The following is a 13,037-nucleotide window of genomic DNA, read 5'->3' as shown; positions in this document are numbered from 1 at the left end:
TTTCATAATGCAGTTTTGCAAAGTCTGGAAAAGATCTTGTATTTAGAAATGAAACTGGTCTGCAATAGGAGTTTCTTCCACAAATGGAAGTTTGGCTTTATGAGTCCCATTAAAGCTGTGTTTGTCAACTCCCTAAGTTTAGGCCTTTCTTAACTTGGTATGAAAAACCAAAATGGCACAAACAAATGAACAAACAAATCCCCAGAAACCTGGAGCTCAGACTGTTTTAGTAACTAATGAGGAAAGAAAATTTCCCATGCATTAATCAGTGCTAGCTAAAAAAGAAAAAGTCAAAGCCTATTTAAAATGTGGAAAAATTGCTTCCTAATATTTTAACAGAGAGAGACTGAGAACCCACAGCATTGAGTCGTCAGGAAAACTGAAGATCTCCCCTGAGCAGCACTGGGATTTCACTGCAGAGGACTTGAAAGACCTCGGAGAGATTGGACGAGGAGCTTACGGTTCTGTCAACAAAATGGTCCACAAACCAAGTGGGCAAATAATGGCAGTTAAAGTAGGTGATGCCCGTGATTATTTTGGGTACTTTAATCCGTGAGACGGAGTGTCTGGGGGCGGCAGTACCACTGCTCTGTTCCTGCTGTCCTGGGCACGCGTGGGGCTCATACAGCTCTCCTCCCAGTTCTCCTGCGGGTGGTGGTCTTCACTGCCGGCATGTTCTCTCCCCTCTGGAAACGTGAGTTGTGACCCGTGCATGTTCCCTGCACCCCTGGCATGATGCATTAATGTGTTTTGAACTTCAGGCCCTTCCACTGCCAAGGTGAGTTCTGGTCGGGTGGCCGCACCCTGGGGACCTGGGCGGTGCTGCGGGGCGCCAGGCGGGAGCCGGACGAGGAGGCTGCGCTCTGGGTTGGGCGGGGTGCGGGGCTAGGGCTAACAGCAGGCTCACTGACGGTTTCCCGGAAACCACGCACATGCTGTTGCCACTAACCTCAACCTTACTCGGTCCTGACCGGCTCGGCTGCTCTGTGTGTGTTTCATCTGCACTCCGTAGGCCCCCGAGAGGTGTGCTGACACGCATCCTCTGTGATGGTGCTGTCATGTCTGTCAGTACTGTGACTGTCGTGAGTGGCCACATGTGCAGATTGGCCTGTACACGGTACCTGGCAGGCTGACGTTGGCACCTGGGAGGAGCCGATGGCTTCCACCTGACTCCCCAACAGGCCCATGTCAGTGCAGTTTGTTCATCTGTTCATTCAGATGTTTAACTGAATGTTCCCTCTCTGTAAGATACTTCAGGAAAATTGATGATGGCTGGGGGCAATTTAAAATGAAAAAGGGAAACATGAGATAAGGCCACACTCTCATCGAACTTAAAATTCTTATGGGAACAAATACTTTCCTAGTTTATAAGAATTGAGAATGAATTTGCAGACAGTCTAAGCGAATCATTTTTCTGTTAGCCCCCTGATTTGAAAGGTTATCAAAATGACTTGATGAGAGGAGTTGCCTGTTTCCTGCTTGACTTTTGGAAGTGGATTTGTGTCACATTAATGTAAAAATGCTTCCTGTGTTGAAGTTTATTGTGAGTGAAGTGTTACTCTTTTAGCCTCCTTCACTGTTAAGCAGTTTTCTTTGCTGGGTTGTGTAAAACTAATGAAAAATTGATGTGGGGTGAAATCTTAGGATTCTCCCTATGGAACCTAACCTGTTTTTGGCAGTATTTCTTTTACAGTGTGGTGAGAACTATAGCCTTTTTCTTGGGAAGATGCTTACACATAAAACATTTTGCATGTAACCACAGACCTCTCAATACGCACAGGCTGGAACCTCTGCTTTGGATTATCTGTTGAATTAAAATGTTGTTTTCCTTGAAATGTAAAATAACTTCTCTCTATGCTGTGCACTGTTGTGTGAGTGGAAAGAAAGTCATTTTATTTAAACTACTCTGCACAAGCGTTGCATTGTCTTTATGTACTGTCCGTCTGTGACACTCACTTTTACATGGCAGAGATTGAAGGGAAAACTATGCTGTAAACTAAAGTTCTAGACTTTTCTCCCAGCTGCCAGGGAAGGTACTTTTAGTAATTATGTCCTGCTTTTTTCAGTCTGTGCTGTTCTGTGCTTCACTCTGTTGATCAGCATCATAATCTGTTTTGGTAACATGGATAGACTGTAGCCATGGTTAATAAGTTTTAAAGGAAAACAAAGAAGTTCCTTCATTTTGATGGTGAAGATTTTAATGTTAATTTGCTAACATTTGCAACTGTATAATGCTTACTCAAGTTTTGAAAGAATTTAAGAGTGAAAATAGGAAACTATCTGCCATTCATCATCTGACTTTGAGAAATATTTCTCAGGTGGTCTTGGGACCTACAGACGGATGCCTGTCACATCTGTACTCACCAGGTGATACTGTCTCTTTATCACCTTGAATTCTTGAGCAAGCATGATAGTTTAGCATTGGGGCTGCTGGGAGGACAATTTAAAAAGAAGGAAAAAATGAGACATGGCCATGCTTTCATTTAACTGGGTAATGTGACATTCCAGTCAGGGTATTGATGGGGTGTAACGACTGGAATCTGTGAGTTCAAATAATATTGGAAGAGTAGGTGTTTGTGCATTCATGTAATTAAAAATTGCCACCTGTTTGATGACTGATGCATGCCATAACTGCACATTTTAAAATGTATTGTTGTTGGTCTCTTTGAAAATACTTAGCTTTTCCTCATACTCAAGAGTCTATTCGTTCTTCACTTCAGCTCACAGACCAGATCGACAAGTACAGATACACAGAAGCATTTCGTGATTAAGGATTTAGGTGTGACTTTTTCATGTGGACGGCTCTATTCCTGATCACGCACTGGGTTTAGCTCTGAGAAGAGGAATATGGAGATTTAAAGGAACTGTGAGATAGTGGTTCACACTCCTGTGAGTCCTCCTGATGTCAGGAAATGAGACGGCCACTTGAAGTAACTGCACACTGTCGTCTGATGCACTTTGGGAATGTATTGCCACAGGGTCTTTTAGAGGTCAGGAAGGACATCCTCTGACACTGGCCCTTTGGGCTTGGATCAGCATCTTCTGCAATAACATTTCATGCCCCAGTTTGCATGATGGTGGAATAACCACTAGATGAACACATGAGACACGCAGTCACCATCCTCTGGGAGGGAAGTAGGTGTCTGCTTAGCTCTCTGGCAGGGCTGGTTGTCATGGCGAAGGAGCCCAGAGTTCAGACCAAACAATTGAGGAAGCAGTCAGGGTTAGAGAAATTCAGATCTGGGAGAAACCCCCAGCGGAGTTAGTCCCAGATGATCAGAATCTGATCCAGGCAAATCCAGGGACACCGGAGGGAAGAATCAAGAAGAGGAGCTGTCTGTGGCTGGAGTGGGGAGGCACGGCAACTAGGATCACGACCCAAGGGCTGGAGGAGTGACCTCATGCAGGCCTGGACCACCACTGCCCTGTTGGTAGGTCCAGATTGACTGCTTAAAGGAGCCTGCCCGGTTCTTGTTTGTAGGGAGAGTAGGAAAGCATGAAAATGGGAGGGAGAGGGAATAAAAGAGAGTGAAGATGGAAGGCAGTGGGGTTAACAGGGAAGTCAGGTTCTCATCTTAGTGAAGAATGGACCTGATCTGACCATTGGGTCGGGTGGGAGATGTTAGGATTGTCATTGTTAAGATGAGCTTTGAGTCTTCTAATTGAAAAGTTATCTGAGTTGATTGGAAAAACAGACCAGGTCTTTGAAATTTGCTGCATGGGCCACACCGAGTTAGTGATGTGACCGTACGTACATTGAAGGGTTTCAGGTGTTTTCCATTTCTTGGTGGTCTGTCTGGCTTGTTCCTTCCACCCTCAGTGTTTTTCTGTACTCTTCCAACTCTCCTGTTGCATTGGTTTAATTGTTCCTGATCCTGAGCTGGTAACCTGATCTTGATTCCTGCATTCTTGCCTCTCCTTGGTATTTGGCTCTTGACGCCAGTGTCCCTGACCTAGAATTGAGACCTAGGTTAACCTGATGACTGCTGGGAAGGGCCAGAGCTTCCACGTGCGGTGTCAGCACCCACAGCCCCGCCCTCCCTGGGCTACGTGGTCTGCTCACTTGCAGGCCTCCTGTGTGGACGGGGCTGCTGTGGGAGCAGGTGGGGTCTGCAGAGCAGGGCTGGGTTTCATTTCCCTGCCACCTCGGGCGGTTTTGTTGATTCTCAAGGGCCCACAGTGGTAGTATTTGATGATCTAGATCCCCTGTGGGACGCAGAAGCCATGGTTATCTTTTTTTGAATTGAGACTGAATTCCAGTGTCTGAAGCTCTCATTTGGTTAGATCAGGGGGCTTATTAGGAAGACCAAATTGATTGCCCCATATGATTTCATGTTGCTAATGTTGCTTGAGTGTTGTGAGTGAAACATGTCAGTGGAGCGCTTCCTGGGAGGGCAGATCCCCAGGAAGTGTCAGGGCTGTGCGCCCCGCCCCCCAGTCCCTGGTGCTGTGGGGCTAGAACGCCTCATGTGCACGGTTTCTTTTGCTTTTGCTCCTAGTGTTTTGCTGACTGTGGGTTCTTTCTGTTAACAGAATTATATGTAACCCCCAGCAAATGCAGTAGACAGCATTAGTGCTCTTCTGGTTGTTGTGATGGAGCGGGGTTATGATGTGTTTGTGCTCTTCTGGTTGATGTGTGTTGTGATGCCTGTCCGCATCAGAAGCCCCCGGGGCAACAGCTCTGAGGAACCTTTGGTGTCCAAGTGGGATGGTTTGGATATGGTCGCTGTAGGTGAATCGAATCAGCCATTCAGTGTTTTTGAGGATTCTGGATACCTAGTTTCTGAAAGCCTTTGTTTTCACTTGACTGACCCGACTGAATTGTGATGTAGGACTGTATCCCAGCTTGTATATAATAGTTATTTGGAGAAGCAGCTGTCTTACCACACCTCTCTCTTAAGTGAGGATTATCTGGAATGATGTTTGATATACCTCTGCACATTTTCTACCATTCTTTGTTGTCTCACAATCATGCCTCTGAAACTGTGTATCAGATTTCTCTCTTGTCTCTCTGTATTGTCATGGCTGGCAAAGTGGCGATCTGTCATTTATGATCTTCAGGCCTGTACATACTTCAGTGGTGAGGTTAGCAGTGTGCTCTTTACATCTGGGTGATGTCATTAGTGAAGGGGAAGATGATACCACACTTGTCAAGACATATCAAGCTTGTCCTCAGAGCAGCTTGTCCCATGATGTGGTAGTACGTGTTTTTGGAACTGATCTCACAAGTTGTCTGATGATGCACAGCAGAAATACGTAGAAGGAATTCAGCATCCTCAGTGAGAAGAAGGGGAGGTCCTGCTATTAATTTGATCAATATGCATTTGAAAGCTCATTACATAGACTCTAAGGACTCAGATGGGCTTCCCAGGTGGCGCTGGTGGTGACGAACCCAGCTGGCAGTGCAGAAGTGGTAAGACGCCTCTTTGATCCCTCAGTGGGGAAGGACTTGGGTGGTTTTGCAATTAAGAATTAGTATTCTTTCTTCCTGCCTTAGTAAAAGCGTGTTTTCATAATTTAAAACAAATGATTTAACACACACAGTTTGTTATTCCTTGACATTAAAGGCAGTTTTGCATTTGTGATCAGCATTACAAATACTTTTTTCCCCCTTTTTAAAAAATGGTTTGTGTTGGCTAATGTTGCCATCTGCTTTGACCTTATTAGTGACAGTTTTGTGAGGTATCAGGGACATTTTTGCCTGTGGTCTGTTTAGAAGACTAGCAGCGAAGGCTGAAATTCTTGCTGCCTCTGTGGGGCAGAGAATCTTTGTTTTGAAATGAGGAAACTAAGAATGCCTAGGATTTCCTGCAGCTCAGAGGAAGGGGGCAGCCCACTGACTCCCCGGAGGTTTCTGGGGTTTCCACCTTTGCATCTGAAGTGCATTCTAGACGTTGCTGCTGGGAAAGCAGCATATTTCTTTGTAAGGATCTAATGTTTGTAAGAATCCAGGGGGCCTTGGGGATCTGAATTTGATCCTTGCTGTCCTAGCCCTCACCTCACTGACTGAGGTTGATCTGAAGGCAGCCACTGAGTGGCAGGCGAGTCTCCGTTGTATTTTATTCTCAGATACGAACCTTAGGAGGGGTGTTTGGCAGGGAAAGTTTCATGAATGAGGTTGCACATCTGGCATAGAAGTGTTGGTGTTTGTCGAAAGTAGACACTTTGAAAATATGTTTATTCCAATTACATTGATTAAGAAATTCTTATCCTCTTCATTGTTTGATTTTAAATGAAATGCTGTCGAACCCTCACTCTGTCCCTCTTTAGTCTCTGTGGAGAGGAGTCTGCCCGAGATCCCATGCCTCGTGGCTGCGTGGGGTCTCAGTGACCCGACCAGGCCTTGAACCTGCACACCCTGCAGTGGAAGCGCAGAGTCGTGACCACTGGACCACCAGGGAAGTCGTGCCTTATCTAGCTTTTAAGTTTTTGATATCAATAAATGAAAATTTCTTGTAACTTGAGGCATTTTATCAACACATTTGATTTCTAAACATTCAAATTATAAGAGAATTTAGGTACTATAGTTGGCTTCACCTTTGCTTGCATTTTCAGTGTCCTCATTAAGGACAGCTTTATAAGGGGAGGAAGTTTGTTCTCCCTGACATGCTCCACTTACTTATTTCAAATGGGAGAAATCTTTTCCATACACATTGCTTTGATGTTCATTTAGAAAAACTTTCCTGGTAGGGACTTTTATTGTTAAGTATTCTGTCACATGACTCATTGGTTACTTAAGTGTTGTCCAACGTGAATCACTTACTGAGTTATGAACTAAAATCATTAATTTGAAGCTACTGCTGTTGTAGGAGATGTGTGCTTATAGTTAATCCCCTCTTTGAGTCCTTTAGGCCTTTTGAGTTAGTTTATTTTATTAATTGCTCACATATAACAACTGTTGCAGTGCGACCCTAAAGCTTCAGGATAACAGAGCTAGCTGCTCTTGCTCAGTTTCAAACAGTTGGGATGTGATGCCAGGCGCTCCCCTTGCTCTGCCCGTCGCTTGAACGAGATGTTCAGGAGACGTGCAGAGGTGACGGCAAGTGTCCAGGAGCAGAATCTGTCTCGTGTTCGAGCAGCAGGCCCTCCAGCAGCCACAGGTTCTCTCCCGCGCTGGCAGTAGCGCTCAAGAATATTTTACAGATGAATGGATTTTCCTCCCATGCTCACAATCTCAAATTACAGCTGTGCCAGGAACTCTGTCTCCAGTTTGGTTAGTAATAATCTTGTGTATCAGTCAGATACTGGGGCTTCAGTTAGGCCTTCAGTTCACGTAGTAACATGTATCCTTTCTGCAACAGCAGCAGCGTTTTTAGAAATTGATCCTCAAGAGCCAAATGTTGATAACTACTAAGGTTTATTGTAAATTTAGAAAGCCATCTAACCAGTAGATGGAAAGACAAAACAAACTATCAAGAAGGGTGTCTTTTAAAACAGTGTTTTGTAAGTGTGTGTTAGTATATGTACACTTGTAAATATAGAAAAGTAGAAAAAAGTAGTGAAAGTGGAAAAAAAAATCTTTAAAAATATTAATAGTGAAATTCTTTAGTAGATCAAAGTCTTTCCCAACCAGAGGGTCGTTTGTTTCCTATTTGTTTTATAATTATTAGCTCTTTGTCCTTGAAATTTAGAAACATAGGATTGTTAAATGTTTTTAAAAAGAATTACCTTCCCAAATTAGTATTTTCACAGCTGCACTTTTAAAGTAAAGTGTAAAGTGTTAGTTGCTCAGTCGTGTCCCGACTCTTTGCGACCCCATGGGCTGTAGCCTGCCAGGCTCCTCCGTCCATGGGATTTTCCAGACAAGAGTCCTGGAGTGGTTGCTATTTCCTTCTCCAGGGGATCTTCCCAATCCAGGGATTGAACCCCGGTCTCCCGCATTACAGGAGACCACCTGAGCTACCAGGAAAGTCACACTTTTAAAAGTTGTATTTTTAAAACAGGAGTTAATGTAATTTAAATGTTTATAAAAATTATCAGTGTCATGTTTTGAACAAATATAAATTACATTTCTGGTCTAATTTGACTTTTTAAAAATATCTCTTTTGAGCAGACATTATGCCAGTGTTGATAGAAAAGCAAGAATATTATTCTCCAAACTATGAAAATACACAAATGGTGGGGGGTGGTTCTTAATTTTAAAAGTACCAGTCTTACTTGTTTTTATTTTTCATTCTTCCTCTTTTTTTCTTGTTTATCTGGGCAGGACATTCAGTGTGAGAGTTTAAAGGCAGTATATATAAGATGAATTTTAATTTGTAAATTTTATTTGGTATGAGGTACTGTAGCTATCAAGCAGGCTATAGATTTTAAGTTATAAAATCAAATTTGTTTGTGTTTGGAATGTATGGAATTCCTCATTTAGTGTGGGAAAATGAAAATGAGAGACCGACTTCTTTTCCGTACATACCTGCTTGTTGTCTTGTCACGTGAAATACCTCTGTGCCTCTGGCTTCTCTTCTGTAAAACGCACTCAAGCATTACCATTGGCGCCTTCACTCCTTTGGAGAACATGGAGGACACGTGCCTTGAGGCCTTTGGAAGACTGAATGCCACCTGGTGTCTTTTTGTGTGCTAACTTGCCTTGTAAGTATCTGCTGGGCATTGTATGCAGTGGTGCGATGTGGCATTGTACACTTGTTTTATGAGAGCAGCTGCTGTTTGCATGCCTCGACGTGAGCCTCTCACTTTGTCACTGTTTCACACCTTCTGAACCTGTTTCTTTGCTGTCCGTGCTGGGAACTGTCCTCTGAACATCTCCGTGTTCAGCACAGATCTTTGGTGGGTGACGGGCGGTGGGGTCCTGGTCTGTGGCTGTCTGCTGGCATTGTGCAGAGTTGCTGCGGGGTTGCGGGGATGTCCCCCAGGTCTGCACTGTGGGGATGGAGGGGGCCCATCACCTGAGGAGCAAGCAGGCAGCCTTCTGCTCCCTCATGGTTAGGTTTGCTTCCACTTGTTTGTGTGCCCTGCAGTCTGAGTCACGGGTTGGAGGGTCAGGTGGGACTTTGGTTCTAACATACAGGAAGTGTGGTGAAGCGAGGGTGCCAGTATAGGGCTTGGGAGACTCGGGTTGTAGTCTGTGGGCTGGTTCTCACTTTTATCTTTCCATGTGTAAAGAAGGAGAAGGCTGGGCATAAGGACACGGGGAGCAGAGGGGGCCGTTCTTGCACTGAAAGCCTTGCTTCCATACCGTTCTGCAATGGTGATTAACAGTATGTAGAGTCCTCAGAGCTCCTGAGCATTGTTCCATGTGAACTGTTTAAAGGCTGGCTCCTCAGGACTTTGTATTTGCATATGGGGCTGGTTTTCAGTGCTCCACAACTTGGTTGCATTCCTGCCAAGTGATCAGTGAGCACTTGGGATTAAAAGCCTGGGTCCCTCAAAGCATTCCTAAGGACCGTACTGTTCAGGTTTTTTTTTTCTAAGTGCCATTGTGTTTTTCAGTGATAAAATTGTTCTTATAAAGTATAAGGAAGATTATAATTTTTATGTGTGGTTATTTAGTATCTGTGAAGTTTGCTTGGAAATTTTCAGTCTTGCGGAACTGGCTTTTCTCTAGTTTCTAAAGTCGTTTTGTGTTTTTGTGATATCTTTTGTCCTTCTTTTTCAGAGAATCCGGTCGACAGTGGATGAAAAAGAGCAGAAGCAGCTCCTCATGGATTTGGATGTAGTGATGCGGAGCAGTGACTGCCCATACATTGTTCAGTTCTATGGCGCGCTCTTCCGAGAGGTAGGAACAGGTCATGTGGGTCTTAGGGGACCAGCAGACAGCTACTTGGAATAAATAAGAAATGGCAGCATTTGATTCTTATCTTCAGTTAAATGCCTTACATTAGTAATACGTTGATTTCTCAACATTTTAGTTTATCACTGTGGTAATTTACTCTTAATTTCTGCTGCTTATGTTCCTTGGGTTGGGGGTGAATTTCATACCTTAGCTAGCTAGTTAATTATTTTATGACTGCCATTTGTAATTGCCATATTTCCTTCTTCATTTATAAATATTTTCTGTTTTTTAAGAACCTGGCACATCAGCTGGCTTCTAAATATGTTACTGTTTTTAGATCTATCTCTTTTGTCCTTGAGCTCCCTCAGTACCCCCCCCAATCCGTTTTTTAAACCTTTATTCATTTCCGTCATCAAATGTATCTGCCTTTAACACAAGCATTTGTTCATGTCCACCCACAATCCTGAGTATAATCCATCAGACAGGGAAATTAACACTATGGTAGAAATCCATTCATTTTATTCCGTTTTCCAGATTTTTATATAGAAACTGGAGCTTCAATTTCTTGGTTTCAGGATCGTGTTTCTCTTTTGGCCTCTGCCTATTCTGTGTCCTGATGTAGGTTATCACTTCTGCCTCCAGCTGTCAGCACACTTACTGGCTACCTAAAGCGGGAAGTGAGTTAGGTCAGGAAGTAGAGCTGGCGCTATCAGTGAATACGTGTGGTGTCCTGGACAGTTGTCACACGCTTGTGATGTTCATTTAGGGGAATGGGACTTGAGTTGAACTCTTAAACATTTTAAATACTCATTCTCATTTTGAAAACGTTAGGATAAGCCGATACTGGTGGGTTTGTTATGAACTGGTGAGGAAAACATGTGCCCCACCCCTTCTCCTTTTTGGTACTGGATCACAGTATAGTCTTGGTTTTGTTATTGTTATTGACTTAAAAAATACTATGTTTTAAGACCGGACTGAATGTTACACTGAAGTATGTACTAATAGAAGTATGAACTCTTAAAATTAGAGAAGACCTTAGAGGTTCGACAGTTAATTCTTTGCTAGTCCTGAAATTTTTATGTATTCTTCTGTACTGTTAATAGAAGATGATAGTAACTGGTAGCGTTCTCCTTCATGATACTGCCATCCCTTTGTTGAATCACTAGTTAATCACTAGGTAGTTCTAGACTTCCTTAGCTTCTTCTACTCCTCCCCTTGTACTTTTGACTTGAGTTCATTTTTATGACCAGGTCTATTGAATTTGTTAACTTTCTTCCCCATTTCACATAGTGTTACATCAGTCACATCAGCACACAGTCAAGTCTGCAGACACAGAGCTGAACCCTGGACTGAAGTACTGTCATTCTGTTTACAAGATGATGAATCTCTTCATGTTGCACAGGCTACATTAGAGGCAGTGACATTGGCTGAATTTAGTCACCTCCTCCCTTTCTGACCCTACTTCTGTCATATCTTTTCCATTTCCTTCCCCACATCTCCCCAACCCCCACATACACACACAAGTTTTTAGTAAAACTATGGAAGTAAAATTGACAGTTGGTTACACTGTGGGGTTATCACCATAATCAGGATAATGAATGTCTCCATCTCTCCTCAGCTTCCTTGTGCCCCATAAGTAGTACACACTCTCTCTACTCCACTATCCTCAGGCAACCGCAGGTCTACTTTCTGCCTTGTGAATTAATTTGCATTTTCTACTGTTTTATGTAAATAGAACCATACAGCATGTACCACTCTTTTGTTTGTTGTCTTTCAGTCAGCATAATTGTTAATATTTTGCAGTTCAGTTTCTTCCAAAGAGTTCTTTTCAGGTTATCTGTTTCTCCTTGAGTGATACTTGGTTATTTGATTATATTTTCAGAAATCTGTGCCTTTTCTCTAACCTGTCAAGTTACTTGCTATAAAGTTTTCCATAACAGTTGTATACTATCATTGTAATACCTGTGGAATCTTTAGTGATGTTACCTCCCTCGCTCTCTCACTCCTGGTATAATTTGTATCTTCTTGGCGAGACGTTTTGCCTCTTTTGTTAGATGTATTCCCAGGTGTTTCTTCCTTTCCAAATGAGTGGTGTCTTTTTAAACATTTCATTTTCTGGGTGCTTCCAGTTGGTATAAAAGTTACATTATTGATTTTGTCTGGATATTGTCTCTGAAACCCTTATCTTGATCTTAGTAGCTAAATTTCGCTAACCTCCACCTTCCTGTTCAGTAAATCCACATTCAGTAATTTTTATTTTTATGTTTCAATTGTGTGGTCATCCTGTGTTTTGCTTGAACATGAAGTAATGTTGCTGTCAGTGCCTTTTGAGGCAGCTCTGACCATTCCTCTTTTTTTTTTTGTAAACGCAGCTCATTGCTGCTGTCCTCAGTTACGGCTCAAAGGAGCTGCCAGGAGAAAAACATTTCCATTAGTTACGCGCCTGAGAAACTACGAGGATTTCTCCCTCATTCCATGATCGCTCTTTGTCTTTTGGTTGCTTTCATATTTTCCATCCTTCCCCTTTTCCCCTCATTTTCTTAACTCCTGTTTTTAGCCCCTGCTGGCATTTTACTTTGTACTTTACATAAGTTAACTCATTTGATCCTCGTCAGAGTCCACTGAGGATGGGGCCATCCCATGTCATGGATGTAGAGTTGATGGGGCCCAAGCTGATGCAAGTAGAAAGTGGGAGAGCCTGAATGAGTACATCAGGCCTTCACACTCTTAACAGTGATTTTCCCACTTTGCTCTGTTACTGCAGTTAAGTTCCCTCCTGTCACTGTTTTTCTAAGTAGGTGGGTTAAATGTACTTTCTCTCTAATTAAGAAATTCTAGTAAATTTATTGAAATGGTGTCTTTAGACAAAAATAAATTCAAATGTGTGTGTTAGGTTAATAGTGTTAGTCTCTTGTGAAGGCTATTCTGCAAAAGCACTGAGAGTAGAAAGAGACCTAAAGAGGAAAGTTCGGAATAACTATAAGTGCAGGTTCCCTGTGTCAGTTATGCTTTACAAATCATCGTTCTGCAAAGGTGTGGAGCTATGTGACTATGGTAGCAGACGGTTCTAAGAGTGAGATTATTCATCTCAGCAGTCATGACCGCATGTGCTGTCTCTGTGTGTAGATGAGGTGTCCTGCACTGTAGGTGTTGTTAGGAGAGCGGAATTAAGTCAATTGGATTCTGTTCACGGCTCTGTCACTGATTAGCAGTGTCGTTCCAAACAAGCCGCTTTTCTTCAGCGGACATTGATCTCTCAAATAATCCGGGCCAAGTGTTGGGGTGGGAGGTCCATACAAGAAAATCTCTG

The 13,037-nt window shown here is 43.0% G+C and overlaps 1 protein-coding gene across 1 annotated transcript in view; it reads left to right on the top strand.

Annotated features, from left to right (window-relative positions):
• MAP2K4 (mitogen-activated protein kinase kinase 4) overlaps nt 1-13,037 on the top strand; it is an 80,609-nt gene that overhangs the window by 47,691 nt on the left and 19,881 nt on the right. Inside the window, exons 3-4 of the mRNA XM_065908499.1 lie at nt 340-514; nt 9,611-9,730. Coding sequence (XP_065764571.1) covers nt 340-514; nt 9,611-9,730 — 295 coding nt within the window. The remainder of the gene's footprint in view (nt 1-339; nt 515-9,610; nt 9,731-13,037) is intronic.

Source organism: Muntiacus reevesi, chromosome 18, assembly GCF_963930625.1.
Source record: "Muntiacus reevesi chromosome 18, mMunRee1.1, whole genome shotgun sequence".
NCBI classification, from domain to species: domain Eukaryota; kingdom Metazoa; phylum Chordata; class Mammalia; order Artiodactyla; family Cervidae; genus Muntiacus; species Muntiacus reevesi.
This window is presented reverse-complemented; position numbering and strand designations above follow the sequence as displayed.